The sequence below is a fragment of the Lissotriton helveticus genome, chromosome 8 (genome assembly GCF_964261635.1).
Source record: "Lissotriton helveticus chromosome 8, aLisHel1.1, whole genome shotgun sequence".
NCBI lineage: Eukaryota > Metazoa > Chordata > Amphibia > Caudata > Salamandridae > Lissotriton > Lissotriton helveticus.
In genome coordinates this window covers 1140694537-1140715387 of record NC_136069.1, presented here as the reverse complement: position 1 = coordinate 1140715387, position 20851 = coordinate 1140694537, and the positions used below count along the sequence as shown (strand labels likewise).

The 20851-nt window shown below is 42.1% G+C and overlaps 1 protein-coding gene across 1 annotated transcript in view; it reads left to right on the top strand.

Moving 5' to 3' along the window:
* Positions 1-20851, top strand: part of REV1 (REV1 DNA directed polymerase) — a 411701-nt gene that overhangs the window by 222268 nt on the left and 168582 nt on the right. Inside the window, exon 12 of the mRNA XM_078658014.1 lies at positions 19774-19893. Within this exon, the coding sequence (XP_078514140.1) occupies positions 19774-19893 (120 nt within the window). The remainder of the gene's footprint in view (positions 1-19773; positions 19894-20851) is intronic.

Here is a 20851-nt window from a genome sequence, read left to right as displayed (position 1 = left end):
GACTGGCAGAACAAGATGTTGAGAAATGGCATAATTACTGTGAACTAACTGACAGGACTGAAACTAGAACCCGTAGTTTTACAACTAGTTTTACATTTTATTTGTTCTGAGTTGTGGGCCAGTTCCCTGGTAAACACGTTTTAAAGATTGCTCAAACGTATTTTAAGTTCTCTAGGATTGTACAGCATATCACGCATTTTATTTGCTCCATGACTGCACATATTCCAACGAGAACCAGGAGAAGTGACACCGCCCACGGCAGCAGTAACACTGTTCGCACATTATTACCACTGCCCTTGGCTTTATAAGTGTTAACGCCTCATTGCAAGCAGAAATTGGGCTTTTTTAAGCTTTTGACTCTTTGCTATTTATTACTGTACGACATGACATGCAGTTATGGCTTGAAATTTGTACATGATTGAATGTTGCCCATTGGGGATAAAGTACCAAAGTTACCAAGAGATTACACGGAAGAATGAGTACTGCATCTTTCAATCTAGATTTGCAAAACGTATTCATTTGATTGTTGTATTTTATTTTAGAGCAACATAGGCATTTTCAAATAAGTCTAGGCGCATGCCTGGAAAGCAGCTTTCACAGCTTCCCAGGAGTGCTTACACATATAAACATTTCTGCACTTCTCAGGAGGACGGCAATAAATTCAATGGGAGAATACTGGCACTGCTCAGTAGTACAATATTTCCATTTAAATAACTGAATTGATGAATACACACGCGTTTTGTTATGCCGTAACGAGAGCACGCAGTTGTTCGATCTCACCATGTGCAGATTAGGATCATGTAGAACAAATGCTGCACGAGCATTAAGCTGTCCAAAACAAGACTCACCCCATAGTTTATCATTGATTATTATTGCTTCTCTAAAGGGGATTTCCGCACGCACGTGTGACTAGCAGGAAAAGAGTTTGGTTAATGCATTTCCCTTTTTCCTGCTTCCAGGAAAGCATTCTTTAGCACCGCAGAAAGACAAAAAAGCGTAAAACGTTTGTTATAATATGCAGACCCAAACACACATGCCCCTTTAAGAAATACTGACGAAGGTAAGAAAGAAAAAACAAAATACTTCTAGACTGGGCTGAGTAAAGTACTCATTTAATTAGCAAACTAACCTGTCCTGTTAAAAAAAAATTATGCTGTTTGGGAGGTGGGAGGGGGATGTAGGAGAGGGGGAGTGATCGGGATGAAATCGCTAGCGGCCGCATGCTGGCAAATGGTAACCTGCAGAGCGCGTGAATGGGAACAGCGGCCGTGGGAAGGGAAGTAGGAGAGTGGTGGTGTGCTATGTGCACGCGGGGGGCGGGGGAGCGGCAGCCTTTGAAGTATGATGCGAGGCACAGAAAAATGGTGGTGGGCGAGCGGCTTCCTTTCAAGTCTGATGGGGGGGGACAGGGGAGCAGCGAGCACGCGCCTGTCGCACATGCACTGGCCATAATCCGCATTCCAAAGCCCACTTTGTAGAATTTTCTGGTGGCCCTCTATAGCTCTCCCCAGCAATGCGCAATTGCATTGGCAGCGAGACCTAAAAATGCCATGGAGGGAAGCAGGCTGCCCACCACAGAAACTGTATGTTCTTCCTAGTTAATGATGGAAAAAATTCAGTTTGGGCCACCCAGGCCCTCTCACTATCCACAAACTCACACTTTTGGGTGCCATCCAATGTGCAGGGCCTGTTGTCAGTTCCAGTGGTGTGGGTGCCTAAAGATATCTAGTACTCTATTGTGTTCGTATTGAAAAGTGCTGTAAAGCCCATCTAACGGGTAGAGCAACAGTGTTAAATAAATAAAGTTACTTAAATGAGACAAAGGTTAAGTACGATTAGTGTTATCCCATGCACTCTTAGGTACTCTTGTGTTCATCAAATAATTCAATCTGTTTCAACTTTTGGCGCTCATTAGTCGCCCGGCGTCTGCCCGTGCCTTCAAGTATCAAACAAGATGTGGGGGAGGATCACCTACCCTCCAATAATGTGCGCACAAGATTTCATGAAACGCTTGGTTTCTTCACAAAGTTTAAATTTATTTCATTCAATGTTCATGCTCATATCAGTGAGCTTCATTCAATTCCATGTTGGACACAAAGTCCATATGCTGGCATAATACACATCTTATGTCGCATTGATTCAATCTTGTTCACAGTCGTTTATCAATACCCAATGCATTTCGGGTCAACCAAGCAGGACCCTTCGTCAGGGGTCTATAAGAAATGAAATGAAACAGGACCTGTTCATTTACTCCACAACATATACAAAACATTACTAACATTCAAAATAATACTCAATACAAATGCTGACTCTGTGCCTAGAAGTTAAATCAGGAGTGTACATTCTAATACGTTAGTCAATCATTTAAACTACGTGCTCGAACTAAGGTTGGCGTGCCCCAATTACGATAAACAGATTGTTCTCCTCAATATCAGACACATGCAGGGTTCTAAAGTTTACACGCAAGCGATCATATTAAATAATCAATGCAGGAGGCTGCATCGGTAGTGGTCGGTAACAATACATCTCCACGACTGAAAATTACTTACAATGCACTGGAACAATCCGTGTGTAAGCTGTTTCAGAATGTGATTTACGCGCGGCTTACATGAATTCAAAAAACGGACTTGAAAAGATCACGTGATCGGAATGAAAACCAATCCGGATCAAGCATAGCACGCATTACGTTTAACATGTGACCTGAGTATGTTAACTTTATGCGGGAGTGAACGTTCTGTACCGCTGAATAAAGTTGTATTGCAACACAATTACAGCAACAATGTGCAAAATATAAACTAAATTCGCCACAATAATAAAACATAAGTGATCTGAAATATAAAACATATAAAATAACACAGTCTGTGTATATTAGTCGACACAACTTGAATTCCATGATTAACTCATCGAGATCAATGTTCATTCGAGGAAAGCAGAATCAGTCTATAGTCAATGTGTGACTCACAAAAGTCTATGATTACAAAAAACACGAATATTCTATCCGGTCATTTAACCCCATTGGTGGGGTAGAGTTTAATTTTTTGATCCAAAAATATTCCGCTCTTAATCTCTGTTTAATAGGATCCCTGTCAACGTGCTGCGGTAAACTCTCTAAAACCATGAAACGTAACTGGGAAATTTGGTGTTTTGCTTCATTCCAATGATTGGCTACTGTTGATTTCTTGTTACCTAGTCTTATGTTGCTTTTATGTTCCGTGATGCGGATTTTCAATTTGCGTTCCGTTTGACCCACATATGTCTTCCCGCAGGGGCATTTGATCATATAGATGCAATTCATGGTGTCACAAGTACTCGTGTGGTATAGTTCGATTGGATAACCTTTAGTTGGATGTGTTATCTTATTGCCAATTATGACATTGCTACAATGAGTGCAATTTTGACATTTCAACATGCCTCTCCATTTGACATCTGCTTTTTTTGGGCATATTCAATAATTCTTTTAGATTTTTGGACCTTTGAAACGCAAATGTCACTTTGTCGTCATACAAACCGATCAGGTCTGGTTCTGATTTAATCAGTGGCCAATGGTTGCTAAAGATAAATCAAGAATGTCTTTAGGATATCCTCTTTGTTCCTGTCTGTTTTTTGTTTTTTTTAATGTGTACTTTCGTACTGATCTTGATGTGCAATTACTCATGCGCAACAACAAGATCAGTAGGAAAGTACACATTAAAAAAACAGACAGGAACTCGAGTTTGTTATTTCAAAGCTTTCACCCAGCATCACTGAAAAAACACTTACCAACTTCACAATATATCCGATTAAAACGAATCACCACAGAGACTTCAGACCTAGAACAATCCTTGAGAGAACAAACAGAAAAATACCAACAACGAGGATATCCTAAAGACATTCTTGATTTATCTTTAGCAAAAGTAGCTAAACAATCCAGAGGAACATTGTTGAAAGAAAAAACTGCAAAAAACCAATTGAAAAAAACTGTTTGTGTTAAAATTTTCTGTGGAATCAAACAGGATAAAACGCATCATTAACAACCATTGGTCACTGATTAAATCAGAACCAGACCTGATCGGTTTGTATGACGACAAAGTGACATTTGCGTTTCAAAGGTCCAAAAAATCTAAAAGAATTATTGAATATGCCCAAAAAAGCGGATGTCAAATGGAGAGGCATGTTGAAATGTCAAAATTGCACTCATTGTAGCAATGTCATAATTGGCAATAAGATAACACATCCAACTAAAGGTTATCCAATCGAACTATACCACACGAGTACTTGTGACACCATGAATTGCATCTATATGATCAAATGCCCCTGCGGGAAGACATATGTGGGTCAAACGGAACGCGAATTGAAAATCCGCATCACGGAACAGAAAAGCAACATAAGACTAGGTAACAAGACATCAACAGAAGCCAATCATTGGAATGAAGCAAAACACCAAATTTCCCAGTTACGTTTCATGGTTTTAGAGAGTTTACCGCAGCACGATGACAGGGATCCTGTTAAACAGCGATTAAGAGCGGAATATTTTTTGGATCAAAAAATTAAACTCTACCCCACCAATGGGGTTAAATGACCGGATAGAATATTTGTGTTTTTTGTAGTCATAGACTTTTGTGAGTCACACATTGACTATAGACTGATTCTGCTTTCCTCGAATGAACATTGATCTCGATGAGTTAATCATGAAATTCAAGTTGTGTCGAATAATATACACAGACTGTGTTATTTTATATGTTTTATATTTCAGATCACTTATGTTTTATTATTTTGGCGAATTTAGTTTATATTTTGCTCATTGGTGCTGTAATTGTGTTGCAATACAACTTTATTCAGCGGTACAGAACGTTCACTTCCGCATGAAGTTAACATACTCAGGTCACATGTTAAACGTAATGCGTGCTATTCTTGATCCGGATTGGTTTTCATTCCGATCACGTGATCTTTTCAAGTCCGTTTTTTGAATTCATGTAAGCCGCGTGTAAATCACATTCTGAAACAGCCTAGACACGGATTGTTCCAGTGCATTGTAAGTAATTTTCAGTCATGGAGATGTATTGTTACCGACCACTACCGATGCAGCCTGCTGCATTGATTATTTAATATGATCACTTGTGTGTAAACTTTAGAACCCTGCATGTCTCTGATATTGAGGAGAACAATCTGTTTATCGTAATTGGGGCACGCCAACCTTAGTTCGAGCACGTAGTTTAAATGATTGACTAACGTATTAGAATGTACACTCCTGATTTAACTTCTAGGCACAGAGTCAGCATTTGTATTGAGTATTATTTTGAATGTTAGTAATGTTTTGTATATGTTGTGGAGTAAATGAACAGGTCCTGTTTCATTTCATTTCTTATAGACCCCTGACGAAGGGTCCTGCTTGGTTGACCCGAAATGCATTGGGTATTGATAAACGACTGTGAACAAGATTGAATCAATGCGACATAAGATGTGTATTATGCCAGCATATGGACTTTGTGTCCAACATGGAATTGAATGAAGCTCACTGATATGAGCATGAACATTGAATGAAATAAATTTAAACTTTGTGAAGAAACCAAGCGTTTCATGAAATCTTGTGCGCACATTATTGGAGGGTAGGTGATCCTCCCCCACATCTTGTTTGACAAAGGTTAAGTACAGCATATTACATGAGCATACTTCAGAATTGGAATCGCTTATTTCAGAATGATAAAATTATTTGGATACAAACATAAAAAGTTACACTTCATGCTTCATAGTTAAATAAAAGCAGTAACATACATTCAAAATAACATGGTTACCATTTTTTAAATTGGTTTTGGATATGTAACTCTTAACAATCTATAAAATCTAGAGAAAAATGAAGTGTTTGCTAGTCTCGAGTTTGAGTATTTACAGTTTTGCAGGAAATCATCCCCATGAGGTGATCTGGTAAGTATCAGAGGGCAATAAGGGCATCCAAGAGAGGTCAGCAAAATTCCTGAGTATGAATTGTATTCCGGTATTGGATGTGGCTCTTAATCCATCGACAGCTGAGAAGAAAGAATATATGATTTTACAGGCATCTTATTCACACCTTGACCTCTCCTTTACTGCAATATTTAGAGACTATAAAGATTTTTTTGACCCACGACGTGTCCCCATTTGTGATTGGCTCAGGAGACGGAAACATGATACTCTGCCTTAGACTGCTAAGTTTTAAACTCCGATAGTTCTTTGATAGATCTTTATCCTGTTGACATGCATTCTCATGCTTGTTTTTTGTGATAGAAATAATGTTCATTAACCCAAATAGACAACCAATGCTATAGTAGACTGGATTTCTCAGAATACCAGGTAAACAAAGAATGCTAAGTCCACCTGATCATGGAGTAAGTGGCTCAAGAAGCAAGGTAACTGAATCTTCCTCTGAGATTTTTCTCTCCCCCTGCCACCCATGGGTATACAAGTTCTACAAAACAATAATTAAAAGGCACTATTTTGAAATAAAGGAAGATGGTTAAAAACAGATAATGTCAGTGTGATGCAAGACTTGATCTGAAGAAATCAAAAATAATTTATCCATGCAGTAAGATGACTGATGACTCTAAAAGCCATAGTCTACATTCTAAATCTGATCTAGTGGGGTTGGCAGTATGGTAGTAAAGACACTGCATGGTAAAAAGCAGTGTCAGAAGCCTTTCATTACCTCGGAATAAACTAAGGATTAAAGAAAGAAGAGCTGTGTTATTTATTCATTGGGAATAAAATCACCAAATACATACATTCAGATTGGCACCTCGCCTCAAAACCCCAGCATACAAGAAAATAGCCATAAGTGTATATCTTTCTCTTTCCACACAGCCAAACTATGGAATTCACTACCTCTAACATAAGATCCACGAATAGCTATCTTATCTTCAGAAGACTACTCAAGAGTTTGCTCTTTCCTAAATGGGCACCATACTCAAAACACAAATGTACAGCATATACCTGTGTATATAAACATGTATAATTTGATTATATGTATGTAGTTAGATGTGTGCAATTCTTTGTACAAATATATATACTACTTATGGTTTAGAAATATTTAGATATTCTTAGAGGTCTGCTTAACAATTTATATATAACTTATAGTATATATATATATATATATATGTGTAAATATATATGATGCTTGTTTCCAGTCCTCCCTGGACTGGAAACAAGCATCCTAGGACCGGTTTTGGGGGTTCACCCCTCATCAGCCAGGATAGCTTGAATCCAGTGGCACAGTGAGCCCGGGACCCACTTCTGGGCATACCCAAAGCACTTAGGGCAAGGAAGCAAAAGACACACAGTTGATACACGGAATGCATAACAAATCAAAACATTCACCCCCAGTTAAGAGATCTGGGTTAAATCCATCATTCTTTTGCTCAACATGCCATCCCAGTTTAGACCTGGCCATATGCAAATCAGTCTTGACCATGTGCCTCATGGGAACAGTGCAGCCCGAACTGCCAAGGCAGAGCCTCCCTGGACCAGAAACAAGCATTCTATGACCGGTTTCGGGGTTTCACCCCTCATCAACCAGGATAGCTTGAATCCAGTGGCACAGTGAGCCCGGGACCCACGTCTGGGCATACCCGACACACTTAGGGTAAGGAAGCAAAATACACACAATTGATGGACGGAATGCACAACAAATCAAACATTTACCCCCATTCAAGAGATCTGGGTTAAATCCATCACTCTTTTGCTCACCATGCCACCCCAGTTTAACTGGAATGGCATGTTGAGCAAAAAAACGATGGATTTTGGCCCAGATCTCTGTACTGGGGTGAATGTATGACATTGTTCTGCATTCTCTCCATCAATTATTCTTTTTGCATTTGTCTCCCTGAGTGGGACAGGTATGCCCAGACGTGGGTCCCGTGCTCTCCATGCCACTGGAGTCAAGCTATCCTCGCTGATGGGGGCTGAAAGCCTGAAACCGGTCCTAGGATGCTTGTTTCCAGTCCAGGGAGGACCTGGCCTGGCAGTTCGGGCTGCACTGTTCCCATGAGGCACAGGGTCAAGACTGATTTGCATATGTCTGGGTTCAAACTGGAATGGCATGGTCGGCAAAAAACTATGGATTTAGTACCAGATCTCTGTACTGGGGTGAATGTATGACATTGATCTGCATTTTGTCCATCAATTTTTCTTTTTGCATTTATCACCCCTAGTGGGGACGGGTATGCCCAGACTTGTTTCCCTGGAGTCAAGCTATCCTGGCTGATTAAGGTTGAAACCCCAAAACCGGTCCTAGGATGCTTGTTTCCAGTCTAGAGAGGACCTGGCCTGGCAGTTTGGCTGGACTCTTCCCTTGAGGCACATGATCAAGACTGATTTGCATTTGGCTGGGTTCAAACTGGAATGGCACGGTGAGCAAAAAAACAATAGATTTAGGCCCAGATCTCTGTACTGGGGTGAATGTATGACATTGTTCTGCATTCTGTCCATTCATTGTTCTTTTAACATGTATATAGGTCAGTTCATAGGCTACATACAAGTTATATGATTATATGGTTATGGGTCTCTTTTATTTTATTTTGTCTTTCACAATGTGTGAATATGATCATAACAATTGAATCTATAAGTGCTTGACTATTGAAATATTGGGAACATACAAAATTAAAATACATATAAAATAAATGAACAAATATAAAAAAGAAACAAAATGTATAAAAATGATATATGTAATAAATTACCTTTATGTTCAGCAACACTGCTAAGTCAGAGTTTCTAACTATCCATACATGTACACATGGGACTTTACATAATATAACTTTATATCTCTTTATTATTTTCCATATAAAAGTATACCCTACTATGTAATTCTGTATCTATATATTTGATATTCCATTCCTACTGTAGAAAAAAAAAAATGGAGAAAAAAAACCTCAACTCTCTTCAGTTCATTACTCTCTCACATCCGATACCTCTTTCATTATATCCTCTACCTCCACTCTCTAACTTAGCCCAAACCTCTTTCTGCCCCTATGATCTCCTCAATAACCCTTCCCTCCTCTATCCCTCCTTTGACTGATCCAAAACCTCATTGTACCACTATGATCTGCCTAAAGACCCTCTCTAAATTCTTCCCTTCTTATGCCTCTATTTGACTTACCCCATACCTCAGTTTACTACTATGATCTCTATAATAACACTTTCTAGACTCTTCCCTCCTCTATCCTACCTTTGACTCAACCAAAAGGTCTATCTGAATCAGACTATTAGTTATAGTTTCCTTACCTTAGAATTACCCCTAGGGGTTAGTACCCCTGCGCTTCGGTAGGTGGCATCTGTCGACTTCGCATTTATCATTGGCGCCATGATCGCCGGGATGACGACGCGGTATCTACTTAGACACCACCCCTGTGCGCTGCCGTCAGTTCTTTCTTTTTCCGTGCCGGCCAGCGCAGATCCGGAGAGAGCGGTACCCTTAGTCATTTTTTTACTAAACTTTTTTTACTTTTAGTCAACATCTTTTTTGAAGTCTTACGACTCCTGATGCACGAGGGATGTCAAGTCGTTGACCTAGTTCAAGCCTCGTGAATCCTGTCACAAGCTGATGTCTGTCACTGATCCTCACCTCATGTGCCTTTGGTCCCTGGAGTGCAACCACGACCCGAAGTCGTGGTCCGACTGCTGGACCCTGAACCCGAAGTTTTTACGGGAGCGGCCCCGAAAGGTTTTGGAGGCCCGGAAATCTGCTCCATGCCGTTCGAGTTCCCGGTCTAGGGGAAGGTCGCCAGACCGGTTTCGGAGCCACCACCACCATTCATCATCGAAGTCTCCGTCACCGGGTAAGTCGAAGTACAATAAGAAAGCGAAGAAGCATTGTCACTCTTCGCCTTCTCCCTGTCAGTCGGCCGACGCGATGTGGGACACAGAGGGTCTTTGTTCTCCGGCTCCGCACTTGGAGCCTGCTGGGATGGCTCCGGGCTTCCATCCCTTTCCGGGAGCCGGAGCGTCCCCTGACCAGCTTTGTGCATTATACAAAGCCCTCCACTCCATCTTTGGGCAGCCCGACTTTGCCAGCATGCCTTCGGGCCCTGCGGACGCGGCTGGGGCTCTAGGCCGCCGATGCCGGTGGCTCCGGCCTCGACTCCACAGGGCCCCCGAGGATCCAGGCCTGTATCCAGATCGGTACCAGTCGACCTCACGGTACCTACCCCGGCGTCGATTCCCATGACGACGCCTTATGCGCCGGTTGCGCCCAAGGCCGTGTCGACCCCAGCATCCCTCTCGACTTGGACATAGAGCCAGACAGGCGTCGACCAACGCCGGCACCAGCACCGGAGGGTACTTTTGTACTGCTATTCTTCCCTGGCATTGCCTATCGCCCTAAGTGTCAGCCAGAGGAGGGTAAGGAGGACTGGGAGGGGTCTTTTGACCCTCTGGCCGAACACCCTGAAGAGATGGACTGGAGAGAGAAGTTTGGTGATGCCAGTGGTCTGGTTACCTCCCCAGACCTTGATATGCATTCTCCCCCTACCTTGGCTACGGAGGAGGGAGCTTCCTACACTGAGATGTTGTGTACGGCTGCTGAGGCTTTGAGCTACCTACGTTGGCAGTCAGGACTAACTCCTGACTGAGGTACTTCAACCGGCAGCAGCCTCTTCGTAGCCCTTGCTGCCTTTCAATGAGGCCCTCATTGACGTCCTTCTGGGCTCTTGGTCCAAGCCCAGCACAGGGGCTTCTGTGGATAGGATGATTGCCCACCGCCCAGCCCCAAGCGACCCACTTTTCCTCTCCCAACACCCTACCCCCGTGGGCTTGGTGGTGCAAGCCTCATCCTTGAAAGGAAGTGCTTTCCTTACAGCTCCTCAAGATAGGGAATCCAAGAAGCTGGACCATCTTGGGAAGGTGTTTTCTTCCATCAGCTTAGGACTGCTTTCAGTGAACACTGCAAGTATCTTGGGCCGTTTCACACATTCGGTGTGGGGCACGGTTGCGTAAATGCTGCCACAGTGCCCGGAGGAGGCCCGGGCCGTGCTCGCCCGCGCTGTTGCTGAGGGTCGAGACACAGCGAAGTTCACCATCCGGTGTGGGCTGGATATCGCCGACTCGCTGGGTAGGACGATTTCCACTACTCCTGGCTGAGAACCTCTGGCTTCTCAGGGGATGTCCAATCTACCCTTTTGGACATGCCCTTTGATGGCCGTCGCCTGTTTGGTGACAAGGTGGACAACGCGCTAGAGCGCTTCAAGGACTATAGGGCTATGCCCAGGTCTTTGGGCCTTGCAGCAACTTCTCGCCCCAGGCAGTCTGCCTTTTACCCCTTTCATGGCCACGGAAGGGGTGCCCCACAACGTTCCACCCCGAGCCACAGGCACAAGCCAACAAGCCTCTGTGCGGCCGGGGATGTGGGACCCAGCGTCGTGGGTCCGGTAGCCAGAGGGCGGGTCAGTCCACCAATGCCCTCCTGTAGCTGCCTCCAAACCTTCCTGGTCCGATTTTTCAGGTCCACCAGTTTCCAGTGGGTGGCAGGATCCAACATCACCTCCCCCACTGGCACAACATCTCGTCGGACAGGTGAGTTTTGCCGATAGTCCGAAGGGGCTACTCCCTCCCCTTCAAGACTATCCCTTCCTCCATGCCACCAACACTCCATCGCATGTCAGAGGATCACTTGGCTCTTCTCCGTCAGGAAGTTATGGTTCTCTTGGCCAAGGGTGCTATCGAGCAAGTCCCTCTGCCAGAAGTAGGTTGTGGTTGTTATTCCCACTACTTCCCGGTACCCAAGAAAGACAAAGGTCTGCGTCCTATCTTGGATCTCGGGAACGTCAACCACTTCCTCCAGAAGGAGAAGTTCAAAATGTTGACATTGGCCCATGTCCTATCTGCCCTCGCCCTGGAGACTGGATGGTAGAATTGGACTTTCAGAACTCTTATTTTCACATCCCCGTCTTGCCTGCCCACCGGCGCTACCTGTGGTTCACAGTAGGCCACAAGCATTTTCAGTTTACCGTGCTCCCCTTTGGCCTTACCAGCACCCCTCAGATGTTCACGAAAGTAATGGCAGTGGTCGCAGCACATCTGCGCAGATCAGGGGTTCCAGTCTTCCCCTATTTTGACGACAGGCTGTTGAAGGCGAGCTCGCCCCAGACTGTCGTCTCCCACCTCCAGACTGCGGCGGACCTCCTGCATTCGCTGGGGTTCACACTCAACCTGCCGAAGTCGCACCTGACTCCCTCTCAAATACTCTATTTCATTAGAGTGGTTCTGAACACAGTGCAGTTTTGGGCCTATCCTCCCAAGCAGCGAATCCGGGATATTTGGGCTATGATACCGATGTTTTAGCCTCTATCCCAGATTTTGGTGAGAATGGCCCTGAGGCTGGTGGGCCTCATGGCCTCCTGCAACCTGCTGGTGGATCATGCCAGGTGACATATGTGGGCTCTGCAGTGGGACCTGAAGTTCCAGTGGACGCAGCACCAGGTAAATCTTTCTGATTGAGTCCAGATCTCGGAGGGCACTGCACACCAATTGCAGTGGTGGCTAACCGACCAAGATTGGGTCAACGGCACATCCGTCTCCCTTCCCCAACCTGAGTTCACAGTGATAACAGATGCGTCAGTCCTGGGATGGAGTGGCCACATGGGAGATGCAGAGTTCAGAGGCCTCTGGTCTTCGGCGGAGTCCGAGGTCCACATCAACCTTCTGGAGCTCCAGGCGATTCGTCATGCACTGAATGCATTCCTTCCTTCTGTCAGAGGAAGAGTAGCGCAGGTGTTCACGGACAACACCACCGCCATGTGGTACTGCAGCAAACAGTTTTTGATGAAGCCATTAGAGCTACAGATCAATTCATCGACAAACACAATATAGTCTGCCCAAAGCAATTTGTAATTGATTGCTTATATATAGTTTTGACGGAAAACATCATGGAATTTGGGGAACTCCTATATCGTCAATTAAGGGGAGTAAGTATGGGTGCTTCTGTTGCACCATCTATAGCGAACATATATATGTCCGCTTTTGAAGACAAATTTGTTGACAACGAGGTGGCTCCATTCTTCGAGTCCATTTCCCATTGGTCCAGATATATAGACGATATTTTCTTTATCTGGACCAATGGGAATGACTCGCTACTTGAATTCTTGGAATGGATTAATTTGACAGATGAAAATCTACATTTCACAGCCCAATACAGCACCAGTCAGGTTGAATTTTTGGACTTACTTATCCGTGAAAACAACAGTAAACTGGAGGTAGACCTCTTTGTGAAAAGTACAGCCCGTAGCACGCTGTTACATTTCGGTAGTTTTCATCCAAAAAATCAACGCGAGAGTATTCCATTCTCTCAATTTTTGAGAGTGCGTAGAAATTGTACGAATCTCTCGGACTTTGATAGACAGGCTGCAGTGATGCGAAAGAAATTCTTAGAACGTGGATATCCACATAGGCTCATTAGAAGCTCATAAAAGAGAGCACGCTTTTTTGATCGAGATGCCCTACCGATCCCCAGAGAGAAAAAGATAAAAGATCAACTTGTCTGTATAACCACACACTCGACATTAAATGAGCGTGTACGCCAGATAATTAATGCAAACTGGCATGTATTGAACTGTAATCCTACTTCCCATAGCAAGCTTCCTAAACCAATGTTTGCATACAAAAGAAACAGAAATCTTAAAGACAAGATTGTTCACTCCAGATTCAACTCTAAATCCTCCAACATAAGTTTGAATCAAAGATCTTTGTTGAACAATCTCCCAGTACGAGGAACTGTGAAATGCTCTTCGTGTAAGTCTTGCAATAATATCATCAGTGGCGAACAATTTACTCACAATGGATTTACAACAAGAGCAAACGATATCTGGAACTGTAAAACTACGAATGTAGTTTATTTCATAAGATGCACGTGTGGCTTAGGCTATGTCGGCGAAACCAGTAGGTCCATCCAAACACGCCTTACAGAACATAGATCTGCAGTGAGAACCCAAAAACTAACAGCACCCCTAGTAAAACACTTCCTAGAAAGCGATCATAAACCTGAAGACTTCCAATGGCGCATCCTAGAAAAGATAAGAACACCTGATAGCAAAGGAGGATGCGCCATTAGGAAGAAGAGGGAAGTCTTCTGGATTTTTGTTTTCAATACATTTAAGAAAGGGTTGAACTGCGATATCCCTTGGGAAAACGCAATTACATAGAGATGCAGTAAACCTATAGTGTATATTTGTTACAGTAAATGACCCATAGTTTCCTCTATGGAATACATTAGCATTGAGGAATTCAACACCCCTTTAGAAATATTAATACTGACTAGTTTGAGTTCATAGAATAAAAAGAATCCTAAACGCATGCTTAAAGGGCGGACCGTTCATATATTCTTTATTACCATAGCAATTATTAATAGTATATGTTTTGAGACCTTTTCATTGGTCCATCTATATTATCTTAAGAGTTCTACAGTAAGTCGATAAGAATTGACCTATTTATAGATGGTATACTAATTGTCATGGTTTTGATAGAATATCGGTTTACAAGTAAATAAATGGCCGCTGTGATATCTGGGAACAATAATAGAAACTTAGTGGATAGGTCGAGTTAAAACTAAGGAAACTGACAGACCTGTATATACAGTTTCTGCATTTGTGAGATTGCGCATAGGGAATACCGATCTAGCGAACCGTCGCTTTAAATATATTATCCACTAGTTCTAAGATCCTATTGGCTGATCATCTCACGTGGGTCATTCGAACATTAAGCGCGGGAACTACTTAATAAAGACCGCCCCATAGCGCACAGATGATATCAAATGCAACGGTCGGGAGACGCCGGCCACAGTATCTTGCAGCTCCGCCGATCCCTTGTTCATCGTTTAAAAGGTAAGAAGAGCGAAAGAACCTTTAGTATAACTCAAAGTAGATGCAGGCTGTCTCTAGCAGCCGAATGACAATAATACCAAAGAATATACCCGTTTATGTCTCCATAGGGAATATTGGTAAAAATCCATATCAAAGGATTTACCAAACTGGAAAGTTAAGTGCAAGAATTATCGTTTGCACACAGATATAATATACCAGGAATGTACATGAAAACCGGTCAACTATACCGGCAGTGAAATAATGGTTCACTAATACGAAGAAATGTAAGTACGAACAACACCCCGAAAAATTAAAACGAACTTCCGAAAAATTTGGGTGTCACGAATAATTTAAAATGGTGTTTTTTTACCAACAGTTGAAAACATCAAAGGGAAACTTCGCTCGTTCTGCATTATATAAACAACGAAGAATAGATCCATGATAGAGTCCTTAACTGGCACGAGATTTTAACTAGGTAAGCGACTCAATAGGAAATGTAGTTTAGGGCGTATCTACTATCGACAGGGTGGAATGACAGTTCTCTGCCTTATGAATCCCTTATTGCTGCAAAATTAATTAACAATGCTATTTAATATTCTTTTTTATGCCTTCGCGGACATATCTATCCTAGCGCCAGAAAGATCCATACCAGTATCGGTGAAATTTATATTAAATACAGAGGGCTAATACCATGAAATCTTTTTTAAAAAAGAGGAAATAATCGGTTTAGCTGTGGACATTGTCTATATAGCCAATCGAGGGTGTTGTTTTTTGACTCCCCTTTTTCGAATTAGGAGTTTATTTCTACCTCCATCTATGTTCATTATAAAATATCTGAATATTAGAACCTTTACTTTTATTTGAATCTGCAGAGTTTAGCTGTATGCGTTCCTTTGACGACTAACAGACTATACAACAAGGGAACCCAAGGTTTTTATACCATTGGAACAAACGATTTTTCGAAATTTAGTAAGTATACTATTTCAAAGAAAAGGAAAACTACTAGGAAACTAAGAATAAAGTGTTGGACTAAAATAATAGTAAAATGATCGCATAATGAAGAGATGTATTTTATTAGAAAACATCTAAAACTGTGGCGTTTCAGGCATTAACCCCCTTTTAAATACAACCCTTTATCCATACCTTTTTTACATAACCAATGTAAGATAACCAAATTATTCCCGCCCTTGCTCATTTCTTTATCCCCCCCCCTAAAATACTTCATCTAGCAACTGCTCAAACATTATTAGATGACATTGAATTGTGCCTTTTTATCGTTTTTACTAGTTGTTGTATAGAGATAGCTACAGCTCAAAGAGGATAGGATACTATGTACAATAAGATAAAATTGTAAATGTTTAAATTTATGAGTATGAGAGATTGCTAATGAATTCTTTTCGATAAATTGACAAAACATGTTACCAGCATGCAATAATAAAAAGTTGGTGAGTTTTGAAGCCAGGTCGCAATTAGGTCTGATAATTGTGAGAACTTTACTAAAATACTTGCTTATATATGTTTTTTTCTTTTTTCTGATATATGTTTCAGTGTAATTGTGTGGCTCCTGAAGAAGGCGTTTGTTGGAACGCCGAAACGCGCGTTGAGAGACTGAATTATGTCATGCCACTTTTTTAATGAAATGTTTTGAAAAGATTAGATTTTGATTTGCTAATATTCCAAGTCAAGTTTTTAATTCAATGTGAGAGAAGAAATATGAACGTTTATTATTAATTGTGAATTTATATATATGTAATAGGTAGTCATTGTTATTATTGTTTTCAAGATTATTGTCTAGGACCTGTGTTTTTCTAATTTATTTTGTGTACAAGATACAATGATTTTATATGTACTCGTTTTTTAATTAAAAATCTTGAATAATTGAGAAATATTTGTCTTATTAGTTTATGATTGTTGGAAATTATTCTTTTATTTAGATCTATGACCTTCCTCTGTAGCTATCAATCATTGTTGAAAGTATTCCAATATACTGCAGCAAACAGGGCCATGTGGGGTCATGTACCCTATGTTAGGAGGCTCTCTGTCTTTGGACATGGCTGGAACTCCCTGAACACCAAGACAGACTGACTCAGTGCATGATGGATCATGAATGGCGTTTTCACTCTGAAGTGGTGCAAGGTCTCTTTCAGCAGTGGGGAGAGCCTTGGTTAGATCTGTTCGCCACCGAAGAGAACGTGCAATTTCAGCCGTTCTGCGCGTTGGAATTTCCATGGCGGCACTTGCTCGACAATGCTTTTCGTCACAAGTTGAATTGCAGTCTTATATACGCCTTTCGGCCTATACCACTTCTGCCCTGAGTGCTGATGATCAAGCGCGACCAGGCCCGAAGTCATTCTTGTGGCTCCGAACTGGGCACGAAGACTCTGGTATTCCGAGCACTTAAACATGGACATCGAACCTCCGATCAGACTGCTTCTTCGGGAGGATCTTCTGTTTTAGCAGCAGGGGATGGGCCTCCATCCAAACCTATCCAGCCCCACCTCCTTGCGTGGAGATTGTGCAGTTGATGGCTTTCAACCAGGAGTCCCTCTACTAACAAAGTATATGCCAGTAGATGGAACAAAGTTGTGGCATGGTGCGCAGCAAAGGCTGTGGATCCCCGTTCTGCCCCTCTTTCTGAGGTTCTCTTCTTCATACCTTCTTTGACACAACAGGGCTCTGCTCTGCGCACCCTTAAAGTCTATCTTTCGGCCATTTCGACCTTTCTTCGCCTTCCTCTTCAGCCTTCTCTTTTCAAGTCCCCTATTGTAAATAGGTTTCTCATGGGCATTACTCACCTCTTTCCTCCTATTCCTTTCATAATGCCCCAGTGGCACTTGAATCTGGTCTTAACTTAACTTATGTGCGCTCCTTTTGAGCCGCTACATAATTGTCCTCTCAGTCTCTTGACTTTAAAAACTGCATTTCTGGTTGCCATCTCCTCTGCTCGCAGGGTGAGTGAGCTTCAGGCCCTATCTTCTAAACCTTTCCTTCTTGTTCATCCGGACAAGGTTATCCTTCGAACTAGGCCTTCTTTTCTACCCAAAGTGGTTACCTCTTTCCACATAGAACAGACCATCACTTTGCCCACCTTCTTCCTGCCCCTCATCCTTCCAAGGAGGTGATAAGACTCCACCGACTGGATCCAAAACGTGCATTATCATTTTATCTAGATTGCACAAAATTATTCTGGCTGGACGATCAACTCTTTGTTGGCTATGTGGGTGCCAAGAAAGGTCAGGCCATGCAAAAACGGACCATCTCCTGGTGTGTCGTCCTTTGCATTAAGATTTGTTATTCCTTGGTTAAAAAGGAGCCTCCGGTAGGACTGCGTGCCCGTTCCACCAGGGCGACGGCAGTCACTACTGCTTTGGGACGTGACATCTGCCAGGCAGCCACGTGGGCATCACTGCACATGTTTACTAAACATTACTGCCTGGATAGTCAAGTCCGGAGAGACTGCTTCTTTGGCCGTTCAGTTCTCCAGGACTTTTTGGTGTGAACTTAGTTCGCAGACCCACCTCCGGGGTTGGTATTGCTGGGGTATCTAGTGTAAGGTAAGGGATCTGTAGCTAATAGTCTCTTTGAGATGAACAAGTTACTTACCTTCGGTAACGATATAGTTGTAAGCCAGTGAACCATGTCTTGCATGGCTCTGCGCTTCTGGCTTGGAATATCGTGGAAAAGGACTGACGTCCGCGCAGGCACGGTGTCTAAGTAGATACCGCGACATCATCCCTGTGATCACGACGTCGAAGGCGGAGTCGACCGACGCCATCTACCGATGCGCAGGGGTACTGCTGAGAAATTCTCCCGATCCAGTCAGACGCCTAGGGGTAATTCTAAGGTAAGGAATCTATAACTAATATATGTCTCTTACAGATATATCGTTGCTGAGGTAAGTAACTTGTTATTTACTACAAAGATCTCCCAAATAACACTTTCTAGTGTCTTCCTTCCTCTAACCCTCCGCTCCAACTCACAGACTCCCATGTCCACCACTCGAATAACAGCTTAGATTTCCCTATATCAATCCATCACTAATCCACTTTGGGTTCCAGAGTAGCGTGCTACTCCCTGAAAAGTGGTACTCCTAGTCGGGGGTAGTAAGTGCTATATAAATACAATGACAAAGCTCAGAGCCATCTTCTGATAAAATATTCCTTTGGATGGACTGGGTTAAATCAAGAAAACCATGTTCTTGATGTTGAATCTGTACTATGATTGAATAGCTACTGATACTGCGTTTTTATACAGCTGTTGGTGAGGTCTGAAAGAAACTCTTAACATTGACTTGAAAGGTTTGCCACCAACTTAATTTACCTGAGTGTGAGTGTGAGTAGTCTTCTTGCTTATGAGCAACCAAATTTAGTTTAGCAACACATTTATGACCCAGTATTTTGGGTGTATCCCTCTTTACCCCATGTTCATGTGCTCCCTCTTGTTCTGAGCCTTACATTTCATTTCAGTTCATTGTTACTAACCAACCAGAAATGTATGATGCAGCCCAGATTTTCTCTACTGAAATCTTCCCTCTGGAAATCTTTCCCACAAAATCGTCGACTCATCTCATAGTCATAGTTTTAGCTGAAACATTTTAACTCTCATCTTTTCTCCCAGAATTACTTGTTTCACTTCTCTTAGCACTTCACATTTGTGAAATGTTGCAAGTCGAATATTTCAGATGTTAATGCAATTTATTTAATAACAGTCAGTGTGCTGTATTGGATGTCCAGACTAATATTTATTGTGTGATAAGTAGAATATTGTTTGGCACTGGTGTGATGTTATTATATTTGTGCCTACTAATGTTTCATGCAGTTTAATTGGGAATGTAAATGAAACATTTGAAATGCAGCATGAATCATAATATAACTGTTATAAGCATGATCCTACTATGGTGATCTTACAAAAAGTGCTGATTATGAAGTGATGCTACTGTTATGTCTTATGGGAAATAAATGTTACTTCGTTGTTCTAGGCTCCAATATTTTACTGGCCAGAATGGCAACCCGCAAAGCAAAACCAGATGGACAGTATCACCTAAAACCAGAGGAAGTAGATGACTTCATAAGAGAACAGCTAGTTACTACCCTTCCAGGTACTGTTTCTCCTGTTGTCAATGAAATGGTGACTGAGATTAAACTTTTGTTTTTGCAGTGTTTTGTTAGTGTGGCAGCAAAACACATTCAAATGAAACCCTAATTTCTGATGAGAAATTAGGAAATTGTCATTCCCCTCACACCATTAAACTTATTTTCGAGATAAATGAGCAATTTCTTCATGTTCTGCTGGGTTATTTGGAAAATGAGTCATGGTGACATGCAGTATAATAAAAGACCAGTGTCTATCTTTTTTTTACTTTATATGTTGGGGCAGGAGGGTGGGATGGCAACACAGGCTAACAAAGAATTGAGCGCTCCAAAGAGTTTAATGGCAGGAAATATTGCACAGCTGTCGTTTACCATAATTGTTTTTAAAATAGCATTTCCTTAAAATCTCCTGAAAATACTAACCACATTGCAGCTGTAGCAAAAGGCTCTCTTAATTTAATTCCCATTTGATGTATTTATAATTGACTTCGAATTCCCTTCATTTTGGTGCCCAAAGGGACATTGGCAGTTAGCACCAAACTTGCGTCAAGGCACAGAAAGATGGTCATGGAACACGTCTACCTATCTTAAATACTTTCATTCTACCTTTCAAATGTATTCCGTGTGCACATCTCACTCCTTTCCCTATTTTAATCAGACCAGTGTGAGAGTTGCAGCTGAACGAGTTACATCTTTTTCCTTGACTTGTTGATGTTGAGCCTCTCCTACAGATTTATTTTACACACAGGAAAGGTGGTTTTCTAGGCTAATATTATCACCTTTTCTTGATGTGTCTACAAGTGTAACAGTTTGATGCCCTTTCTTCCCAGCATCAAGTCTTACCTCTTTTTGCTTTGGTTGCAACTATCTTAGTAACTTTTTTTCAGTTTTCTTAAAACTCTTTTCATTTACGAGTCTGGGGGCATGAAAATGTGTGTATTTTTGTGATTCCATTGATTTCTTTTT